Source organism: Colletes gigas, unplaced genomic scaffold (genome assembly GCF_013123115.1).
Source record: "Colletes gigas isolate AHSC1104 unplaced genomic scaffold, ASM1312311v1 Colletes_gigas_Sc00005, whole genome shotgun sequence".
Lineage (NCBI taxonomy): Eukaryota > Metazoa > Arthropoda > Insecta > Hymenoptera > Colletidae > Colletes > Colletes gigas.
In genome coordinates, this window is record NW_025106634.1 from 3,734,581 (window position 1) to 3,755,233 (window position 20,653).

Here is a 20,653-nt window from a genome sequence, read left to right on the forward strand (position 1 = left end):
AGTCGACGCGATCAAAGCAACAAACACCATTATTTTTATAGCAAAGAACGTTTTAATACTACAGAATCTGGTTCGCGGTGGACTTAAATTAATTATAACATTTATTGATATTTATAAATATAAATAGGAGGTCGGCGAGCGCGGTTATCGAAGCGGCGCACAGTGGGGCATTTCCATACCAGACCCAGTTAAAAAGAAAAGATATTGCAACGATCACTGAACCGTATTGCATACATTTGAAAATGTAAAATAAAAATGGAACTTATTCGACAAGATGTAACGCAATTCAAATACGTATCTCGATTACATAATTCCCCTCGTTTGGTATGCAATTGCCCCGCTGTTCGGCTGGCTAAAGTATAGTTCTTCGCGACTTGTACAATTGTGATACGCTTCGATTCGATCCTCGAACGCGCGACGTAGTTTCCGTTTCTTTACAACTTATACACACAAACGTGGCCTGTCGAATAATAGAGATCCATTCGTGACAAAGTTCCTCGCACTCGTTTCTCTTTTTTTTATTATTCTTTTTTTTCTCGAAAGTTCGCTTCGACACTTAGCTTTACGATAGTACGTTGTTCCAGTTCGTTCAGCTCGTCACGTTCTCACATACTGTACTTGATCTGATCGTAATACATCGTCGACGACGGCGTCGTCGTCGCCGTGTGATGAATGTTCGAGGAAACCGCGCCTGGTATGTTCGATATACTCAGACCGCCGATGTTGCTCAGGTTCAGCGAGCCTAGGGAGCCTAACGAGCTCAGGGTGACGGATCCAGCGGGATGGCCGAAGTAGGACGGCTTACGGTCTATCAGCCCACCACCGGAGCTGTTCGAGTTCGAGTTCGAGCACGGCATCTTTATTCCTGAAACAGAAAAATTAATTACTCTTTATTCGAGTCCTCGTTCTCTCGATGGGGTTGATAGACTTCTATAGCTTGCTTGTGTTTCAGAATTGAGCAAACCATGAGCGCTGGCACGACCAGGAACTTAGCAAAGGGACGCAAATTAGAAATTTATCAGAGAAGATAGAGGAAAGTTTATGTCAACATGTCGATTGCCACTAGGAGAATGTCTTCAACGTTTGGTCGAGTTACTTGTTACGGGTCACCTTGTATAACGGGTCTGTGCGTATCGCGAAAACGTCGAACCACGTATCCCGAGGACACGGACAAGAGACCTCCAAGTACTGGTCGAAGTAGCGAGTCCTTGGACGAGTTTTTCAGAAATTTCACTCGACCTAGACCACACATGATGCAACCGAGAAAGAGAGAAGCGAATGCAGGAGATCTCACGATACCAAATCAGTCCTTCTATAGGTACGATAAATCTGAACCTCCAGCAGCTCTCAAGTAGTTCTTCCTCGAGTGTGCACTTCACTTGTGTCTCGACGCCGTCTGTGTCTCGCTGAATCCATTTCTTCCTTGTTCGTTGCTGGCCGAATTGCTCGACGTCGCCAGGGATAGGAAATATCATTCAATTAGCATTCCACGATACAGTTTTAAGTAATTTCTGTTATACGTGTAAATAGACAGGGCTCTGTTGTTGTTCGCCCAAAGAACGAATTCAAAATAGATACATTGTCATTCGCTAAAAAATAGAGAATACAGATTGTTAATAATCGGATTAACGGAATATAAATTGGTCGATGACTAGGGTAGCGTCGAGGTTAGCGGAACAAATTTTTAGCGAAAACTGGTCTGTACCACGCAACACGAGAAATTGCAAAAAAATACTAAAAATATCATGTTAACAGTTGTGGCACGTTTGAAGAATCTTGACGTGATTAATAGATACGATGTTTAGCTTTCCTATCATTCGAGCGAGACAAATTTAATCGAACGAGTTTCAACTTGTGATTCACTGCTAAAAAGAAATGGAAACAAACCATTTTTTCTTTTAATGCTCGGTTACGGGCGATGAGAAATGGATAGCTTACAGATCAGTGGCGGATTAACCTTCGACGGGGTCCCAGATAATAACATTTTTCATCGTGAAAATTTTAAAATAATCGACAGGTGAATAAGTTATGCAACGGTGGATATTAAAATGTAACGTTTCATACTACATAATTTGTAGTATTATAATATTTAGGAAGTCCAATAGTTTATTGCAAAGGTTGGTTCTACGGCTCAGGTGTGTTATTAACCGCGGTTAATTTTTTGCAGGATTCAGATTTCGGTGTGTAGTCGAGGAGAAAAATTTGAAGATGTCGGTGGTTTAAAAGCGATCCGTTCTCGATGGCAATCGGAATTCGGTTTAATCCCAGGTCGAAGGCAAGTGTAACGACGGCCTTAAAACGGCGTCGTGTGCGGTCTGAATGGCAGTGCTGTCAGTCAAAATCTCCCCAGCCGCCTCCTTCCGCCCCCCCTCCTCCCCCTCTCGGGGAACGAATATCACCGATGCTTCCTGGCCGTCGAAGAGACGCGGTACGCTGCCCGCCGCGAATTTTCATCTTTTTTTATTTCGACCGTTGTGCACGGTTCGTGGCACGAAACACATCGTTGAAAACGGCGGCAGTAAAAGAGCAGAGAAGCGATTCCCCGAGCGAGCATCGCGAGGCGGCGCGCCAACAACGATGCCATAGTAGCGCGGGCAGAGAGATCGCGGGGCTCCAGAAATACATCACCGAGACCTGTGTAGAAAAAGGGAAAGAGGACAACCCGGGGCCTAACGTGGCGTCTGCAGATTGATCTCGTTTACACTTCTACCGACTGAACGTAGAGAAGAGGAGGCGGTGAAATGGCGGAGGGGCAACGGGGGGGCAGGAGCGGCGGAAGGGCGCGTGGGTGGCACGTTTATACCCCTTGTCGATTTCACGGTGTATCGACGCCGGAGAACGGGATCGTACTTGCGACGGGAGTGCGCGATACGAGAACGATCTGTTGATCGACTCGATCCCAGACAGCGTTGGGCAACATGTAATTGAAATTAGGATTAGAATTTAAAGTATATGTACGGAGCCAATAACCTACGACTGAACGTATCCAAATGTTTGTAATAACGGTTAGGTGTACAAGGTATAAGAATGTTGGAATCAAATGTTGGAATGTTGGTCAAGTAATGTTCCTTTTGTATCATAAGAGTTGGTATCAACTATGAAGAATAACGGAATTTGTAATGGAATTTGACTCTTGGACAAGGCGTTAACACCTGCATACTTCTTGTGCCCCTGGGCCCTGTGGCCCAGGGATATTTAACAATAGTAGGGGGGGGGGGCCCTTAGACCTAGTGTGATGATGTGTGTAGATGTTTGGCCTATTGGTCATCCAACGAAACACTCCTTTGGGCATGGTTAAACTATTTCAAGGAACACATTGTGCAATAGAAAACAATATTTGTCAGGGGCGTTTCAATTATAAGTAGCAACGGTCCATTTTACATTTCTGTTGAATTATTAGTATCATATTGCCTTGATCTCTAGTGGTTTGATTATTGTGATGTGGTTTATGGTCCCTGATTTTCATCTCTTTCATCCTCTCCTGTTTAGTAAACTCTCAATCTGCCATCACGTATATGTACCAATGATGCACCTGTTACCAAACTTTAAGCCTTTCAATCCTGTGTTTGTCCGGTATACTGTCTCAGTATACGGTCAAATTAAGATTCTTGAGGTTCTTTTGATAAGGAATTAAGGCACGATTATAATTTTATCCTTAATGAACTAAATATGTAAACACTGAAAGCTCGTAGGAAATTGGCCAGTGCTATCTTTCTATGTTATCTCACATGTAACGCGAGACTCGTTCACCTAGTATAAGCCACTGATATAAGATCGTTATAAGAACCCGAATTCTGGCGTTTAGCTGATTATTAGTTCGTTATCGAGTAGTCAATCTTCACCAACCATAACATTCCTCGGGATTGCGGATCCACATACTGAAACTGGTTCCGCGGAGAGGTTTAATAAACGAACGTCTAGTGTTTGAGGTGGCCACGGTCGATGTACTTAGATTAAAGAACATCTTGTTTACTCCACTTGTAAACGTTTACGCGATAAGCGATTCGAGACCACGCTTGGTAGCACGCGACCACTGGTAACCGATACAGAAGAAAAAAAGACGAAACGTGTATTTTCGTTCGTCCCGATCATTTGTTTATCGCGCGACTGAACGTAATACGTTATTATACACAGTTACGGAATCGGTTCATTCATAAATGAAACCACGGAACGCCCTGGGGTTAAAACAGAGGGCTATAAACGTTTCTAACTCCAAGCCATACTTTCCGACTCTAAAATTTATTATCCGTCTTCGCAAAAAATAGTTCTATCGTCTACTGCTTAGAACTACCGTAATATGTATTGATAAGACTCGTTATTTATTTATATAGTCATTAAAATTGATACTGTAGAATTTTTTAATCTCATAAAAGGCATGGAACTGAATAAATACAACGTAACTAGAAATTTCTGTAAAGTTTTCTGGTATGAGTGTTCCAAGGTGTTCACAATGTTCTAATTGATAGAAAAGATGGCGTCGTTGTTCCCTTTTTAATAGATACGTCGACAGATATGGTTCAAGCCGATGAAAACCGCTTTCGCGAGCGTTTCGTTGCAGTCAAAAGCGGACGTTTAACGAGCGTTTGATTGAGCGTTTAACCACGGTTCTCCACGCTAAATTAATCCGACGGGGAACAAGTACGAGACTCGGTGTCGCGCCGCGTTACACGTGTTCGGTTACCAGTTTACGAATTATGACTTCTCCCATGGGCGTGACAGACTGTCACCCCTCGACTAATAGGTCCTGTCAACTCCGGTGATTTCGTGTCTGTTCGTTCCGCGGGAAGAGTACTCTCTGCTCCTATTATTAAACGGAAGTAATCTTTGGATGCACCGGCCCAAAATGGTGTCGCTCGGCGCCGTTCACTTCCGCCTTTCATACAAAATTAAACGTCGAACGTTAACAACAATAGAACATCGATAAAAAAAACAACGTGTAATTTATGATATAGGTTTGGGGCTATTTTTCAAGTTTGTTTATTCGATTAGTCTACTTCTAGTTAGGTGTTTGTGGAACTTGTAAAATGTCTATTTCTTCTAACAATGATAAACCACAGTGGAATAAAAAAATTACTTCCTAGGAAAAATATTTTTACTATTTTTTTTTGAAAATAGAATCGAGTTTCTAAAATTCCGATTCATCGTAGAATCGCGTGAATGTAAAACATGTCGAGACACTTTGTGAACGAGTGTAGACGACAGTTCGGCTTCACGGAGCCCGGCGCCTCCGCGGTCGTAAACTGTCTACGATTTTCCAGATGGCCCTACCCGACTGTCATGAATTGTCATTGTTCCCTCGACTCCAGAATCTCCGTGAATCTGCGTACAATTCCTTCTAGTTATCGAGCATGAAACCCCAAAATTTTCGTATTCGCTACTCGTTGGATATCTCGTAAATAAAAAAAATAAATGGACTGCTCTGATATAAGGGCTACTATTCTTTCAAGACAAATTAACACGTTGAAGCATACCTGTTACCATACATGGGTAACGTGGGTGTCAACGTGTTAAGGTCGTCCAAGGTCAAATTTTAGTAAATACCTCGATACTCAACGTTGAGATTCGAAGACGCGTCCTTGACATTGGATGCACGCATTCCCTCCTTCCTGGAATGCTCGTGCTAATGTTTTAAGAACGCGTGCTCGTTGTTTACAAACATCGGTATCGGACTTTCGTCCCGTGTTTACGAGCTACGTGTGTGATTCCGGAAAATGCTTATTAAACTTTGACCTCATACGACGGACTAAAGTATTATTTATCGCAAGAAAAATTCGTTTTATCTTTTAATTTTTTTTTGGTCGCTGCATTGTAAATTAACTTCGGTATTTCATTACCAACGAGGGGGTAAAAATAAATACAATTTCCGTTCGACGTGTCCCAAAATGAGAAGGTCAAATATGCTCACCAGTGTCCGTTACAGGTGTCTGGCAACTGCTGTGCGGCGAACTAACGTTTCCTACGGGGCTACTGTTGCCGGTCTGTTCGGGGATCCCCTGCATGGAAACGTTCGCGTTGGCGCCGGTATTGTTGACCCCCGGTAGACCGTAACCCACGTAATAGTCCTGCCCAGGTGTCTGCGCGGCAGGCGTCGAGTTCGACTGGCACTTGTAGTTCATCATAGCCTCGTTGTCCTTGTAAACCGTATCCGGATGATGTTGCTGATGATCCTTGACGGAGAAGCCCTCGGTGGGCCTGTAGGTCAGCTGATCTTGGTTCCTGGCCGAGTAACCGGGCTCGCTCTTGAACGCGACGATCTCCCCGTTACGATACACCGACGGTTCACCGGTCTTGTACGTCACCTCCGTGGTCTTGTACGTCACCTCCGCGATGGGCGGCGTCTTGTACGTGGCCTCCGGGTAGGCCCAGTCCGCGGACACGGCGGCCCCGGGGCCGTACATCGCGTAGTCCTGGTAATTCTGGTACTGGTTCTGGTATCCGTTCGCGTACTCCATACCACCGGGCGCCAGGTTCTCGTAACCAGCCGCCTGGACACTGACGGGGCCGCTACCAGAGAAATATTGAGGATACTGGGGCTTGAGGGGCTGGCATTTGCGACGAAAGCCCCGGGGACGACGACGAAAACTGCCCTCCTCGAACATGTACTCCGTGGACGGGTCGATCGTCCAGTAGTGGCCCTTGCCGGGTCTACCCAGACCCTTCGGTAGCTTGATGAAGCACTCGTTCAAGCTCAGATTGTGGCGCACGGAGTTCTTCCAGCCCTGGTAGGCGCCCCGGAAGAACGGGAAACGTTGCTGCAGGAACGAGTATATCTCCGAGAGGGTCAGCCTCTTCCCGGGGCTCGACTGTATCGCCATCACGATCAGAGCTATGTACGAGTACGGCGGTTTCTCCTGTCGTCGAGCGCCAGGCTTCCTCGGCATCTCCGTGCTCGTCGGGTTGCACATCAACGAGTCCAGGCTCTGATCCTGGCCCAGGCTGCTGGCGATCGACAGGCTCGAACGGGGCACGATGGTGGCCGAGTTCGGATGCCCGACGGCGGACTGGTCCTGCAGGTGCAGGCTGGCGTCCGACTCGTTCTTCATCGCGATCCTCGCGTTGTCCACGGCGGTGCAGCGCGGTATCGACGGTACGATCACTGTCTGGTCCATGGAGCACGCGACCCTGTCACGCGTCGACGAACATCCCCACGATCCACGATCGACGGTCTATCGGTGCACGGTGTCCCTTAACGCAACTCCTGTCCATCGATTTCGTTCACTCGCAAGCGACGGCCTGGCGCGCGCGGTGTTTACCGTTTACGCGTGTCCCAGCCAGGGCGGACGTTTCGCGGCGGCCACCGCGCAACGTGGACGAGGGTGGGTTCTCCTTATTTACTACGACCGTAAATTGTTTGCACCGGCGGCGCGAGAACACGGTGGGGTGAAATTATTTGGATTCGCTACGCGGTCGGACGTCGCGTCGATGCGCCTCGCTAAGTGTTTTCGGATGACTGGACCTCGGCACGAACTCCGGCCCCGTTGGAAGCTTCGCGCGTCCCGATGACGCCGAGGCACGCCGTCGCGTCGCGACCCTGCCGCGTCCCTGGTGGGCGTGACCGTCGAGGGGGCAGACTCGCGACCTCCCGTTGGCCCCGGCGCGATCAACACCACCGAACCTCGCGTCCCCGGCCAATGGCAACCGTCCTCCACCCGCGCCGTCACGCCTGACAACGTTCAGCTCTGCATACGAGCCGGGGTGTTCGAGCAACGAAAAAGATTGCATAATTTCCACGGTTTTCATTGTTATCGCGGATCCTTGGCGATGATTATGGAGACCGGTGCTACGTCGGGTTGCTACCAGTGTTGGAAACGGCGTGCATGCAGTCGACAGGTTCCGTTCGAGTCAGGAGATAGAAGAATGCGGCTGGTCTTTCGACTTTTTTTCTCTTCGGATTTCGCGACTTTGTTCCTTCTCAAAGTTAACGTTGGAGTGTCTCTGAAAATATTGCGAATTTTAGTTGGTGATTTAACAGTAGAACTAGAGACGACTGGCAAAATTAATAAAAATAATCTCGATTCCCACAGTGACATTTTGTTATCTTGTTCTGTAACTTTTCTCTTTATTCGTTGAATTCTGGAGTAGCCAATGTCATCAGGAGAGCTATGCAGTGATTATAGTTGTTAAAACACAGTTGAACGTAGGTTTACGAGTTCATCGAACTCTGTGTTTCTTGTTTTGATCGATAAATATTAGACTAGAAGATTCTGTTTACTTCCATAATAAAAGTTGCTTCCTTTGATGTTCCGTGTATTCTGTTATTATCATAGAATTTTTAAATCCGTGTGTCGTCAGATATTTTACTAATTATACCCTACTTAACCATATTATTCTGCATTCCCTAAGTAATGAGCCTTCGCGGTGCTGCGTGAGCGATTACTCGAGAACAACATTGCAGTAAATTTGAACTTGCCAGCAGACGGGCACGAAAAAGCTCCAAGAAGCGATTGGTCCACCTGTTGGCCAACGAGAATGTTAGACCAACGCTCCGCCCGAGTATAGAACCGCCCCTCTATCTTTCTTTCGCTCTTCTCTCGGGATGACTGCATCATCGATTTTCCTGATATTAGCGGTAATTTTCTCGAAACTTCACCCATAATATCGGTTCTCGTCATAAACGAAGCGTCATTCCTAATCTTTCGTGCATCGAACATGGGATATCGAACCGGCTCCATTATTCTCTGTCGTTTCTGGCAGCTTATTCGATCCGCCAACATTAATTATAATTGGTAATATTATCGATATTTCATTAAACATCTTCCACATTAAAAATTACTGACATTGTTCTATTAAAGTGTACGCGATCGACTATAGCAATCTGTTGTTTGAAACTCTGATAGACTCAGTGTCTTCACTGTGTTATTAAGAAGTGACTGGTTTAATTATCGATGATTATTTTTACATTAATTTTACAATTCACAGTTTTGTAACGAGTTCATTATTCCTGTTGAATCGATCGGTCCTTTGGCGAACGTTTTACCCTTTATCTAAAGGTTAATACGTTGACCACCAAATGGCAAACGAACTTCCCAGGCCATGTGGTTCGTCGTGTGTCTCGTTCCTTCGCAATTGGCCCTGCTGTTTTTATTCTGTCTTATTCGTATCTCTGGTCCGTTTTATCCTACTTGGTCTGTGTATCGCGGGAGTTCTGCTCCATGCAACTTTTATGGCAAATGGTACATACGAAACATAAGTAGACACAGATACATAATTTTGTACTGAATTATCTAGTACTACAAACCTAAAATAATTACAAGAAATAGTGTAATTACATTTGCTGTATTTTATATAAAAGAGCAGAGAAACATCATTCTGACTATGTATTATTTTGTGAAGAATATCAAGTCCAAATCTTAAATACTATTAGTTAATATTTGCATTCTTTTCCAGAATTTAGACTCAACGTAGCTTTTGAGGTACAGATATTTTGCACACGTTTTGTATATGTTTCAGTTATCAGTGTAAGATAAAAAGTCGGCTAATGGCAGACGTAAGATTACCTATCATCGTGATTAAGTCGTAACGGGCCGTCCATCAATCGGCTCGTTGATCGTGATCAATGGGACTGCAATGTTTATCTAACAAAGCACGTGACAATGTATCGAGTATTCAGGCCAGGACGCAGTTTCGTGCTTATCAAGACGTGATCCTCTTAATTAGGTTCCACGAAAGCCTTGATTTACACCCCGACGTTTCCGACTCGGTGAGATTGATAATCGATCGATGTACAATACCTCTTTATTCCCTTTCATTCGATACTTATTATTGCCTTTATTCGTCCGAAATGTGTTTACAGATTCACCAATTAGTACTCATTGAATATTTATTATTTTAACAAGATAAACTCTCCAGTGAAAGAAAGTAAGAAGACGCTTCCTTTGAGTATCAATTTTATATTCGTTTCTGAAATAAATCACAAGTCCAAAAGTGTTATGTAACAGTAATGCATTACGTATACGTTATTACAAATTAAAAAATTCAATTTAAAAAATTTAGAGCAACCAATCTTCCTACTTTTTGCGGTTTCTTTCTGTTAGCTTCGTGACTCAGGTTCCGCGAAACACGGAAATCTGGGAACAGAGTACATATCCGCCGAGCAATCATTTAATGTCATCCAGCGTCTGTCCAACGATATCGTACGCCGTGTGCTCTCTAGACCACGAATTCTCAAGAAGTTTGTTTGCGTTACGGCGAACGATCCGACGAAAGAGAAGCGTCACGGCCATCTTGTCTTTCCCTTCAGGCTGGATCTCTGCAACGAGCGTTCGTGGCTCCGTTAATTCTCAACTATACCTTGATTCTTTCTTCTATTATGTTGCTCCAAACCAAACAATCTCGACCATCAATAACAGACTCTTCCACTCTGCGAATAAAATATTGGATAAACAAACCCCAAAAAATGGTAATTGATCCATAAATAAAACCTATATTTCAAATACATTTTCATGAATTTTTTCAAGACTTTATACCATAAAAATATCAATTTATAAGAGATAGAAAAATGTAATTGATAAATACTTCTATAGGTTTAATTTAATAACTATTAGATCTATAGAAGTCCTAAAATTAGAAGTCCTAAAATTAGAAGTCTTAAAATTGTAATTACAATATTAATAAAAAAGTCAAGTTTAATATTCTAAATATAATTTTAAGTTTGCTTCAATTATGTCGGCCAATGAAGACCAAACATTTACAGTAGAAAGCTTTTAATAAAATGTTTGTAAACACTAATAATTATCCACTGTGGCTAGGAGATAGAATAGACAGGAAATCGTAAAGTAGCAAGAAAAAGAAACAATTTCCCTTGAGTACCCCAAACCCCAGGTGTTCCAGTTGAGAGTTAACCTCTGCAAGGATACTGGTACACTTGTGTACGTTCAATTTTTAGATTGTGTTAAATATTCTAACATAGAAGTCGCCACAAATATTGCACAATTCATTTTTTAAACAACGTAGCACAGTACTGAAAGTAGTAATAAAATGGATTTTGTCTTGGTTTGAATTTCAAGTGGACAGCACTAGTTTGCACTATTCTTATCGAATAGTGAAACGTCGGATAGATCTAATTTTAGGTTCCCCGTTCAGGCACCTTGCCCATTCAGAGAATCTAACTTTCAATGGAGCAAAGAATTTGAAACAATGACTCGTAATTGACGGTCGTCGAGGGTTTTCAAGACCCAGGGACATTTTACTGTTTCGTACGCTACAGAATTCAGACACTTGGCGAGCGAACCTCGTGCCTTAAGGGTTGAAATTGAAGTGCTGGCCCTTTCTTTCTGGGACCACCCTGCGCAGATAGTGGCGCCTGATAGTGTTTACCATTTTACTGCTTCCAAGTTTACCCGTGACGTTTTCTGCGACAGCTCCAAGTGGCTCTTGGAAAGAACTAATCGAGCCAGAGACATCCACGACAGGGGAGAAAGTACACCAGCAGGAGAAGAGCAACAGTATTTCATAAAATTTGTTCACCCTTTGGATCTTAAAACGCCTCCTTTCCTGCAACAGAGAGATAAATTTAATTGTACGTGAATCAATCAGTCATTAACAATTCTAAAATCAAAGAACACGCGATATTTGCTAAGTCATCCTCGCAAGTGCTCATCGAGGAGCGAGATTTATTTTTATTTGGAAAGAAAGATTAGCCCTGGCCATTGTTCCTTTCTCCAATAAACAACGCCGACTCTATCGCCGAATGGCGGACCGTTCTGGACAGTTTTTTTTAAAGATAAAACGAGGTACTGGCGACAGAGACCACCCGAAGAAAACCCGTTTCGGTCGCACGTGTTCCCGGTAGGAAAACCGCAGACCGGAACCAGACATTCTCGCTGGCTTCCTCACACGCACGCAACAAGCTTTCCGTCCGTTTACATCCGGCGGGGTGGCCATTTCGATCCCGAGCGATTCGCCTTTTTGAGAACAGCAAAGGACTCCAGTTTCAAGATTGTCTTCTGATCTGAAACGCTAGAAAAGGCATTCTATTCTTTGCTTATAACAGTAATGATTTTGCTAGGTCCTCAACATCTTCAATATGAACTTTGATGCTACCTTTACTCTTGACGATGCTTTAACTTCTTCCTTCTTCTTATTAATAGTGGAAATTAATGGTCTTCTCGGTCTTGGATCATGAAACATCACCAAAGACACTTTGAACGCATATTCTCTGCTCGCGAATTAATTTGCCAACCGGAAACCGGTAACCCGGATTGGAGGCGTTCGATAGTTACTCGCGGTTCGTCGATTTGGCCGCGAATTTCCGTTTCGTCGTTCCCTGGCGATTCACGCGATCTGGATGCTCGACGAGGTCGAAGTCAGAGCCCCGCTGCTTGTGGAGAACACGTGAGGCCCTGACGGCCACCCAAGCGGCCATCAGACGCGCCGACGATATTCTCTGTTTACACGATACCGTAATTTTATGCCGCTGATCGTGGGTGCACGTTACGAACCCTACGTTCCTGTCGCATCTCCGGCCCTACGCTCCCCGTCAAAATGTATTTATTTTCCGCGTACCTGTTCAGTTCCTGAACACGGCTCGTCGACTATTCCGACAGCCAGAAATTTTCTCGGAATCGTCTAAAACGACCAGCGTCGAAAAAAGAAAGATCTTTCCGAAAATACCTTCGTTACTATTATTTCATTTCGGAGCCAAAGGTGGAAACTGTTCGACTTTGAGACACTATAGTATCTAATCACAGTTACATAAATCTGATAAGTGATTCAAAGCATCCTCTTAGTCGCTATTATTTTTTAAACATTTAATTCGCTTAATTACACTAAAGGATTTCTTCCATATTTTATTTAGAGGACCTTCGAGGTGGAAACAGTTCGGCTACCTTTAAGGAAACGGATATCTTGTCTGTGGTAACAGGCCGCTGTTTTCGTTGGGTCCTAAACTGTATTCTAGGCAAACAATTCCATTTCTACTCTCTTTTGCAGGCCCGCGTCCCGCGCGACGACCGCTGGAATGGAAGGGGTAAAATGGAGCAGCATGTGGTTGCCACACTGGTTCTCGCCTTGTGTTTCCAAGTTTCCAAATTTTCTGGTAAGTCAAATTGAAATATCCAAAATGACTTAATTATTATTAGAAACATGGTGGTCTTTATAAGTGGTCATATAGTATTGCTATAGCGTCTGTAAACATAGCTGTTATTAGATTCTGCAATGTACAATAAATTATAAAATAGGGCCAAGTATGTTTCCTAGAAAATATCATCCAGATGATTTTGCAAGTTATTGGAAGCTTGACCGTGGTCTTCATAAGTGGCCAGTATTTGTCATCTGCAATGTGGGAACTGTCGTTAGAAATCCAGGGCCAAAGAGGCGAGCGTATCACCACCCATGTCGTTTCTTCGCAACGACACGCTCTCTTAGGAGGATCCTTGAACCGTCGCAGACAGTGGGGCGGTCTGTTTTCACCACTTGGGGAAAATCGAAACGCCGTGGCTCGCAGGGTGAAAAGGCCTGAAAAGTACAACCGCGATCGCGGGGGTAAATCGTCGCCAGTATCGATCCGTCCAGAAGATCGTAAATTCACGACGAACGTTGCTCGTCGTCCTGCCTTTCCTCGAACCCCGCGACTTCCTCTGGATCTCTGCGGTCCATCCTTGGCGTACAGTGTCTGGATAGTGTTTCTTTTGCGCGAGATCAGGCTCGTCCGGCGGAACAGCCCGAAGAGGAAAGGAGAGAGAAAACCGGGCTCTCGAAATAAGACATGTTTATCCGCCGATGCTGCTATTTTCGAAAGAGCGCAAGTCCCTCTCCTGCGCGTAAGTCTCTATCGGAAGCTACCCTTGATTCCCTGCGATACTCCCGGTCGAAAGCTCGGATTTCATACTATCGATATCGATCCCCGCGATATTTTGCACTGTTTTTTCGTTCTTTAATCGCTTCCAGACGCGTCTATAGACGTAGACGATTTATCTGCGCAGGGGTGACCTCGATCCTCCTAAAAAAATTTCTTTGCTTTTTCAAGTTCCTCGAAACGATTATTCACCGATGCCTCGGTATTTTTAGTGCATTTTATATTAGGACATGCACTTGTTACCATTGATACATTTTACTCCCCTACTTCTGCCAAAAGTGTCGACCATCTAACATTTTTACTTGATATTATTTTCCAAGTTTCATCATTTTTACTGATTTAAGGTACATTTATTTGAAGAATCGTTTCAAAACGTTCGACTTTTGGAAGCTTGTATGATTCGAGCCCAGGTCAGGACGATCGTCGATTAACGATTGCGATTAATTTAATCAGAGCTTGACAAAGACTCTGGTAATAGATGCTTTCCTGCTGCGTAGAAATTTTTCACTAACTGCTCCGCACCCCCGTGGAGCCCGGTTGTTTACGCAACGTGTGTACCCCACTTAATCCAGTGTTTTAGTGTTTAGATCTCGACTACCGTAGGGGGTTGCTCTGACACGACCTCTCAAAGATTCCGTCCCGAGTCTTTGGACCCTTTTTTTCTCTTGCCCGTCTTTCCTTTCGCTGAGAAAAAAAGATAGAACTACAGGGACACCCGTGTGTCCCATGTAATTCCAAAAGCACGGTAGAATCTCCATTATAAGAATGTTTTCTATTCAATTATTCGTGGTCATCTGTTAAAAAAAAAAAATATATTAATTATATTTTAATAACAACAAAAAATTGTATTGAGAAAATAATGTACACCTGATTAAACTACTGAGTAGTTTTTTCAAAGAATTTTCGGTTCAAGATATTAGACTTCTTAATGAGAAGTAATTAGTATAATTTTTTTTATGAGAAGTACTGTTTATAAATTAATAAAACAAAGGTTTCCATCGATTCGCGTCTTTATCTAACAGAATCTGCTTTAGACGAGATTAGGTGGTACACCGATTATCAATATGTGGGGTCCTCGTGTTATTTTTAAAACCGCTAACCGGTTAATGTCTGTAGCCACCTGGTGGTGGGTGCGGAGGAAACTTGAAATATTAAAGCTTATTGCTAGACCACATGCTTACAAAGATTATACTTCGTAAATAATCAACCAAGAAATTATGCTCCTCTTACTTTCATAACGTACAATTAATACAAATTTTAAACTAATTTTACACTGGAGGAAGTAAACATCATTAGTCCAACACCTTTGGAATACCAAAATATCTAAAAAACATCTAACTTTACCTAATTTTTAACGTTGCAAATAATAGAGATAACTAACGAAATTTTCGGTTCAATCTTCAAAGTAAAAAACGTTAATTTTTAAAAGTTTTTTCTATCTTTACTTAGGAAATACTTACTATTTTTCTATTTACTTCGTAGTATCATAATTAATGTATTAAAAATTGTTTAAAACAAATTTAATCTCCAATCCAAATAAGATGCATAACTTCGTAATATCGCGCCATTTTTCGTGAACTAATTCGGTCACGTGATAGGAATCGGAACGATTTATTGTTCCCGCCAATTCCGCCACCGCAATGTTTAGTCGAGTATAATCGGTACCGGTACTTTGATTCGAGTCGTTTGGACGCCTGTGAATTAATATTCGGTCGGTGGAAACAGATTGGCCGGTTAAATCGAAAACGAACGGAACAGATATCGGGGAATCCGCGACATAAATTACGTTCGCTCGATACGCCCTCGTCGATCGGCCTCGTTCGGGTTGGAACGAAGAGCGTTACAGCTGCAGCCATCTTGCCGGGCCGAGGTTTAACGGCATCGTTAAAAATTAACGACCGTTTGTTAAAAGACTCGGCCTACCGGAATAGAAACCGGGCATCGTGAACATACTGCGGCCTGCGTTACGAGTCGATCGTAACTGCGCGCGATTTCTCCGATCACGGAATCCTGGAACACCTGAACGACAAGAAAATCGTAATTGCAATTTTCTCTAACATTCGTGATCGATCGATCGAACGACTACGTGTACTTATCTTACGTCCAAACAGTTTAAACTTAACGAAAAAATGTAATTTGCGATTAACGATTGTTTATTTACATAATTCGGTATCAACAATTTTAATTAATATCGACAACCATCGGTGGGTTCATACTTACGTTTTGTCTAACGCTGTTAATCAATGGGATTTCGTAAAAAGTAACAACCTCTTTCACTAATCTATGACCGACTGTAAAGTTCAAATGGGTTTATGATATGTTAGTTTTGAGAACAACTGATCGCTATACGTGCCACGATAGATTCTGTATATTTGCGTATCGTTCATATATCCCACTGTAGTTTTACTTAGCGTCATTAGATTTGTAGTAAACGTTTGTTACACAATCGCTTTAAGTGGATCGAAGGTGAGGTTATGAAACAGCAGTTTATACCGTCTCGTAACCTAACCTTCGTTAGGCCCTCGCGACAATCGACGTGATGTGCCCGTCGATAGCGTCCGTCGATGGTTTTTAGCGACCGCGATCTTTGCGAACCGAACGCCATCTTCTAAGAAATTTCTTCAACGAACCGGAAGTTATAAATCTTAACTCTTTCTCCCACCTCCAGTCCTTTTCGTCGCTGGAAATATTGAAGACTGTTTTCTGGCGGGTTACTAGCTGGTTCGCGACAGGGGAAACCGACAATACTTTTCCCGCCCTTTCTGTGTTTACAAGACAGAGTATCGTTACGAGCTTTCGGACGTGAACCATCTGTTTGGACCGTCCAGCAGGAAGATGATACCAAAAAAAGTATCTTTCTTTTCTGCGTCACCCTTGCGTCACACCGAGACAACCCTTGGAAAGATTCCGGAAATTGGTAAGTCGACAAAATCACTAGTAAAACAATTCCACGTGTTATTTGCTTTATGCTTATTTAACACGCAAAATTAGAAAGTACTGAAAATTGTTATTTTTGTATTCAAAAATGTTTTCAATAGTCGAATTTTTAATAGTCCTATTGGCAACTCCATTATTTCTCATGGATAAATCCTTTTTTTATAAAAAGATTTGATTACTCCTTACAAATTTGAGTTTTTATCGATCCAAGTTCCCTGTAATCGATGGTTGATATATATATAAGGGTGGTAATCGATAAAGTAGAAATTCACGTACCAGCAGAGTGTTGGTAAAGTCAATTTCGTATGGGGACTGATCTACGGTGGATTGTAGAATTCTGTTTTATCGACAAGTTACGTCGTTGAAGGTTAACATTTCTACCGCCAGAGGTCACAATTTATATCGAAGAAAAAAGCTCGTTTAATCAATAGTGACATAATATCTGAATCAATTTTGTTCCCGTAGGGATTTACTGATACAACAATAATCATCCAAGATAGTAGGCGAGCTTTACTTCATTTTCAAGCGTGAATCTGTCAGCACAAAACTGTCGAGACATCAATAATCATCCGAATAGATTGTAAATTCAAGATAAATTAATATTCTTACGTATACATTCGTGGGATCGAAAAGTTACATATCGAAACCATTCATGGAATTACGTGTACTTTGCGTAATACGCGAACCCGAATCTTTAAATTCTTCTAACCCAGACTAAATAAAAACATCGCTCGAACCCCCTGTCCCAACCTGTTCACTGACTGATTTCGTATATTTTCTGAATCAATATTGAATCTTCCGCGTGACCTTGGTACAACAGGTAGGTTAGTTAGATGGGAACAGGTCTTATTCGCTTTTTCTCTTTTTCTCTGCACTTTCACGAACGGGACGAATTACAGTCGTTCCTTTTCGATATAAAATTTATATCAGACGTAACTTTCACCTTAACGATGGGATCACTGACGGTGCAGTGCAATTTGCATATCAATAGAAACACAATGAGTCGACGAAAAATATTTTTTTAGTTGTCGAGTTGCAAATTCACTCGCTAAAATAACCTTTCGATCAACTCTTTTCGGCCTACTTTTTCATACGAACGTGGTCAGGTGAAATCCAAGACTCCCTTTTTTACGTTTTACCGAATTGTGAAAAATTCTCAACTAGACAGAAATTTCGAAAATTCAAGGCTCGAAATGACTAGAAAGAATTCACATAAGACTAACGATATATGTGTTTTTATACATATTCTTCGAAAACTGTTACCTAATTTCTGTTATCTTTGACGTTAGGTTTCATAAAGTTAGTATAAACACATTTATTATGTATGTTTGGCGAATAGCATGGCGAATGATGTAGATTTCCTCAATCGGTCGGCAATGTGTTACAAAAACGACGCGTTCCATAAAATATCTCAAATTTCGGCGAAGCATGCCACTTCGCGAGCTCATAAATCAAAAAGAAAAATAATATTGATGCATTGTCTTCCGCGAAAATTTTCGAAATCTAGTTTTGCGCGACTTTTTGGTGCGAATATTCCACCATTGCGCCCAAACCTAACCTCACCCAATCACCCAACGAATCTAAAACGACATCGTTAATTCCCCCGCGACGACGCGTCCGCCATTAAACGTATCCTTCGTCGGTTCGTTTTCTATTTCGACGTTCCTCCGGGCGATGTCGATGATTATCGCGCAACGTTTCGGCGAAACTCGTAAAACGGTGAAAAACCGCCGCCATCGGGAACGAGAGCGTTCACGGTACGAGGACAATTTCGTTGAAATAGTTCTCGAGTGTTTGGCTCGGGGGGAGGTAAGGCGATTCCGTAGGTAAGGATGCAGAGAAGGTCGTAGTGAAAAAATAATCGGAACGTCTGCGGGACCTGTCACAATTAACGTTAGGGGGCAATAAAATGGAAAACGTACGAGTACACACGTCACGGCCAGTCTAAATATTCGATTTCGACCGTGCCACTTACGAATCCTTCGACCGTTCTCTCGCACTCGAGCTGAGAACGTCGCCACTTAATAAGGGACGAGCCCGTGCCACTTTTATTCCCCGAAAGGATACGTCCCCCTTTTCATCTGTCGCCTTTCTGTACGCGTTGAGCGACGAACTCTCCCCGAATACGGAGACATTATTGCCTTCGTCTCGAGATCGAAAGATAAGGTTAGAATGTCCCTAGTTATCAACTAAAAACAAACGTCGTTCGAAAATTTGGTTTCGACGTAGCGCGTCACGAGGAACATTTGTTTCGGCTTAGAATGGGGATCCACCCTTGTAGGTGGTTGGAACGAGAGAGGACCGCGTACCCGGGGCCATCTGGAACGACTTAAAACACCGAGAGAATGGGAGAGACAAAGATGAGCCTCCCCGAGGTCCTTCGTGCCAGCGATCCAGCGAGGTCCTTTCCTTTCGACCTCGTGCCCTTTTCGTCCAACCTTCTTTCGGATATACGTGCACCGAAGGGTACGAGTCGGATCTGAAAGGATGGTCGAGACGACCGTACGTCGGCCATTGATTGTCGCCGGCCGAATGAATGCGTAAATGGGTCTAGATTAACCTATGGATTACGGATTCTATGTCAAACAACGCCACCAGTCGCACAGCGGGAAAACGTGGAAACCATGGGACGATGATTCGAGAGTGCACCGCAGGCCCCATGTCAATTCGTGGGATTATACCGGCTTAACTCTAATAACGCCACCAGTCGATCCGACGGATAATCGTCTTCATCGAGGAACACCAATCTGATCTGGAAACTCCAAATCTTAGCTTTCGTCGACTTTCTTAGAGGCAACGACGCCATGGAATTCCCGTGCGTAAGATGCGTGACTATCTAACCTATAACTGCCACGATACTTTATAGTTACAATAATGGAATTTTATCTAATAATGTCTCTGACGTATTCCAAGGTGAGTGAAATCAGAGAGGGGGAAGGGGGCCCTCGTGTATATAATTACCAGAAATCTCCCACGAAAATTTGTCGGGCGTAAATAAATTACACAGAAACGTCCGTTGTGAAATAGAAAGAATCGGAGAAGGTACGAAAGATCCCCAAAGAAGACGGAAGTAGAGCGAGAGAGAGAGATGGACGAAACGTCGCGGTGGACGCAGAGAAGGAAGGGGCCTCGATGGCGAACGACATCAAAGAGAAGCGACAACGGATACGCGTAAACCTCGAGAGCTGCGAATGCCGAAAAACCGACAGAGGTTCGAGGTAACCGAGGCGTTCTCGGGAAAACTCATCAAAGAGCCGCGAACGGATAAATGTAACCGGCCGTTTAGCGCGAACCCCTCGCTAATTTTAATTGCCGCCTGATTTACGTCTCGATACGTTTCTTCTCTCGCTTTTCTATTTTTTTTTTCTTGCCCCCCTCCTTCCTCCACGTGCCGCCGAGTATGCCACTCTATCGGGCTTTCGACGCACATGGGTGGAGGTCGCGAGTGGAAAATGATAAATGTCTCCAGGATGAGCGGATACGGATCAGCGACGAGCAAAACTGAACACATGGACTTTTAATATAAGTAATCTTTCGCTCGGTGCTCGAGTATGGAATTTAAAAAAGGAACGCAGAAAGCGACGGGGGATTATTTGGGGGAAAAGTAACCCACCCTCCTATTCTGTTGTAGCCCTTTCAGTATCGTCTTTGTATCTTCAGAATCTTTGAAGGAATTATCGATAACTTCTAGCGTACAAGTTTGTAATATTTTTCACGTCGTTATAAGTGGTGGCGGAGACCGGAGGGCTAAGATCAGACTCGTCGATCGATGTCCACGTTCCGCCCCCTGCCCCGTTCAGATACGCGTCGAAAGTAGGTTCTGTTTCCTTCGCGGCCATCGTATCAGCGTGTCCAGGAGGGATGAGGAAGCGACATAAGCGTGAACGCAATATTCAGTTTGGTTTGATGCCACAGTCCGTC

General features: G+C 43.4%; 1 protein-coding gene across 1 annotated transcript; it reads right to left on the minus strand.

The window, feature by feature from the left end:
- Positions 1–605: 605 nt before the first annotated feature.
- LOC122395245 (forkhead box protein K2-like) lies at positions 606–7,109 on the minus strand. Its single transcript, XM_043392674.1, has 2 exons — positions 5,906–7,109; positions 606–865 (listed from the first exon to the last, which is right to left on the minus strand). Exons 1-2 carry the CDS (start codon positions 7,107–7,109, stop codon positions 606–608), a joined length of 1,464 nt encoding a protein of 487 aa, XP_043248609.1.
- Between the last annotated feature and the right edge of the window lie 13,544 nt (positions 7,110–20,653).

Bases quoted from the DNA above. Each gene is read 5' to 3' on its own strand.
- LOC122395245 (XM_043392674.1), bottom strand. From the start codon at position 7,109: ATGGACCAGACAGTGATCGTACCGTCGATACCGCGCTGCACCGCCGTG. The intron at 866-5,905 runs GTGAGCATATTT...TTTCTGTTTCAG, and splicing joins GACACCTGTAACGGACACTG to GAATAAAGATGCCGTGCTCG.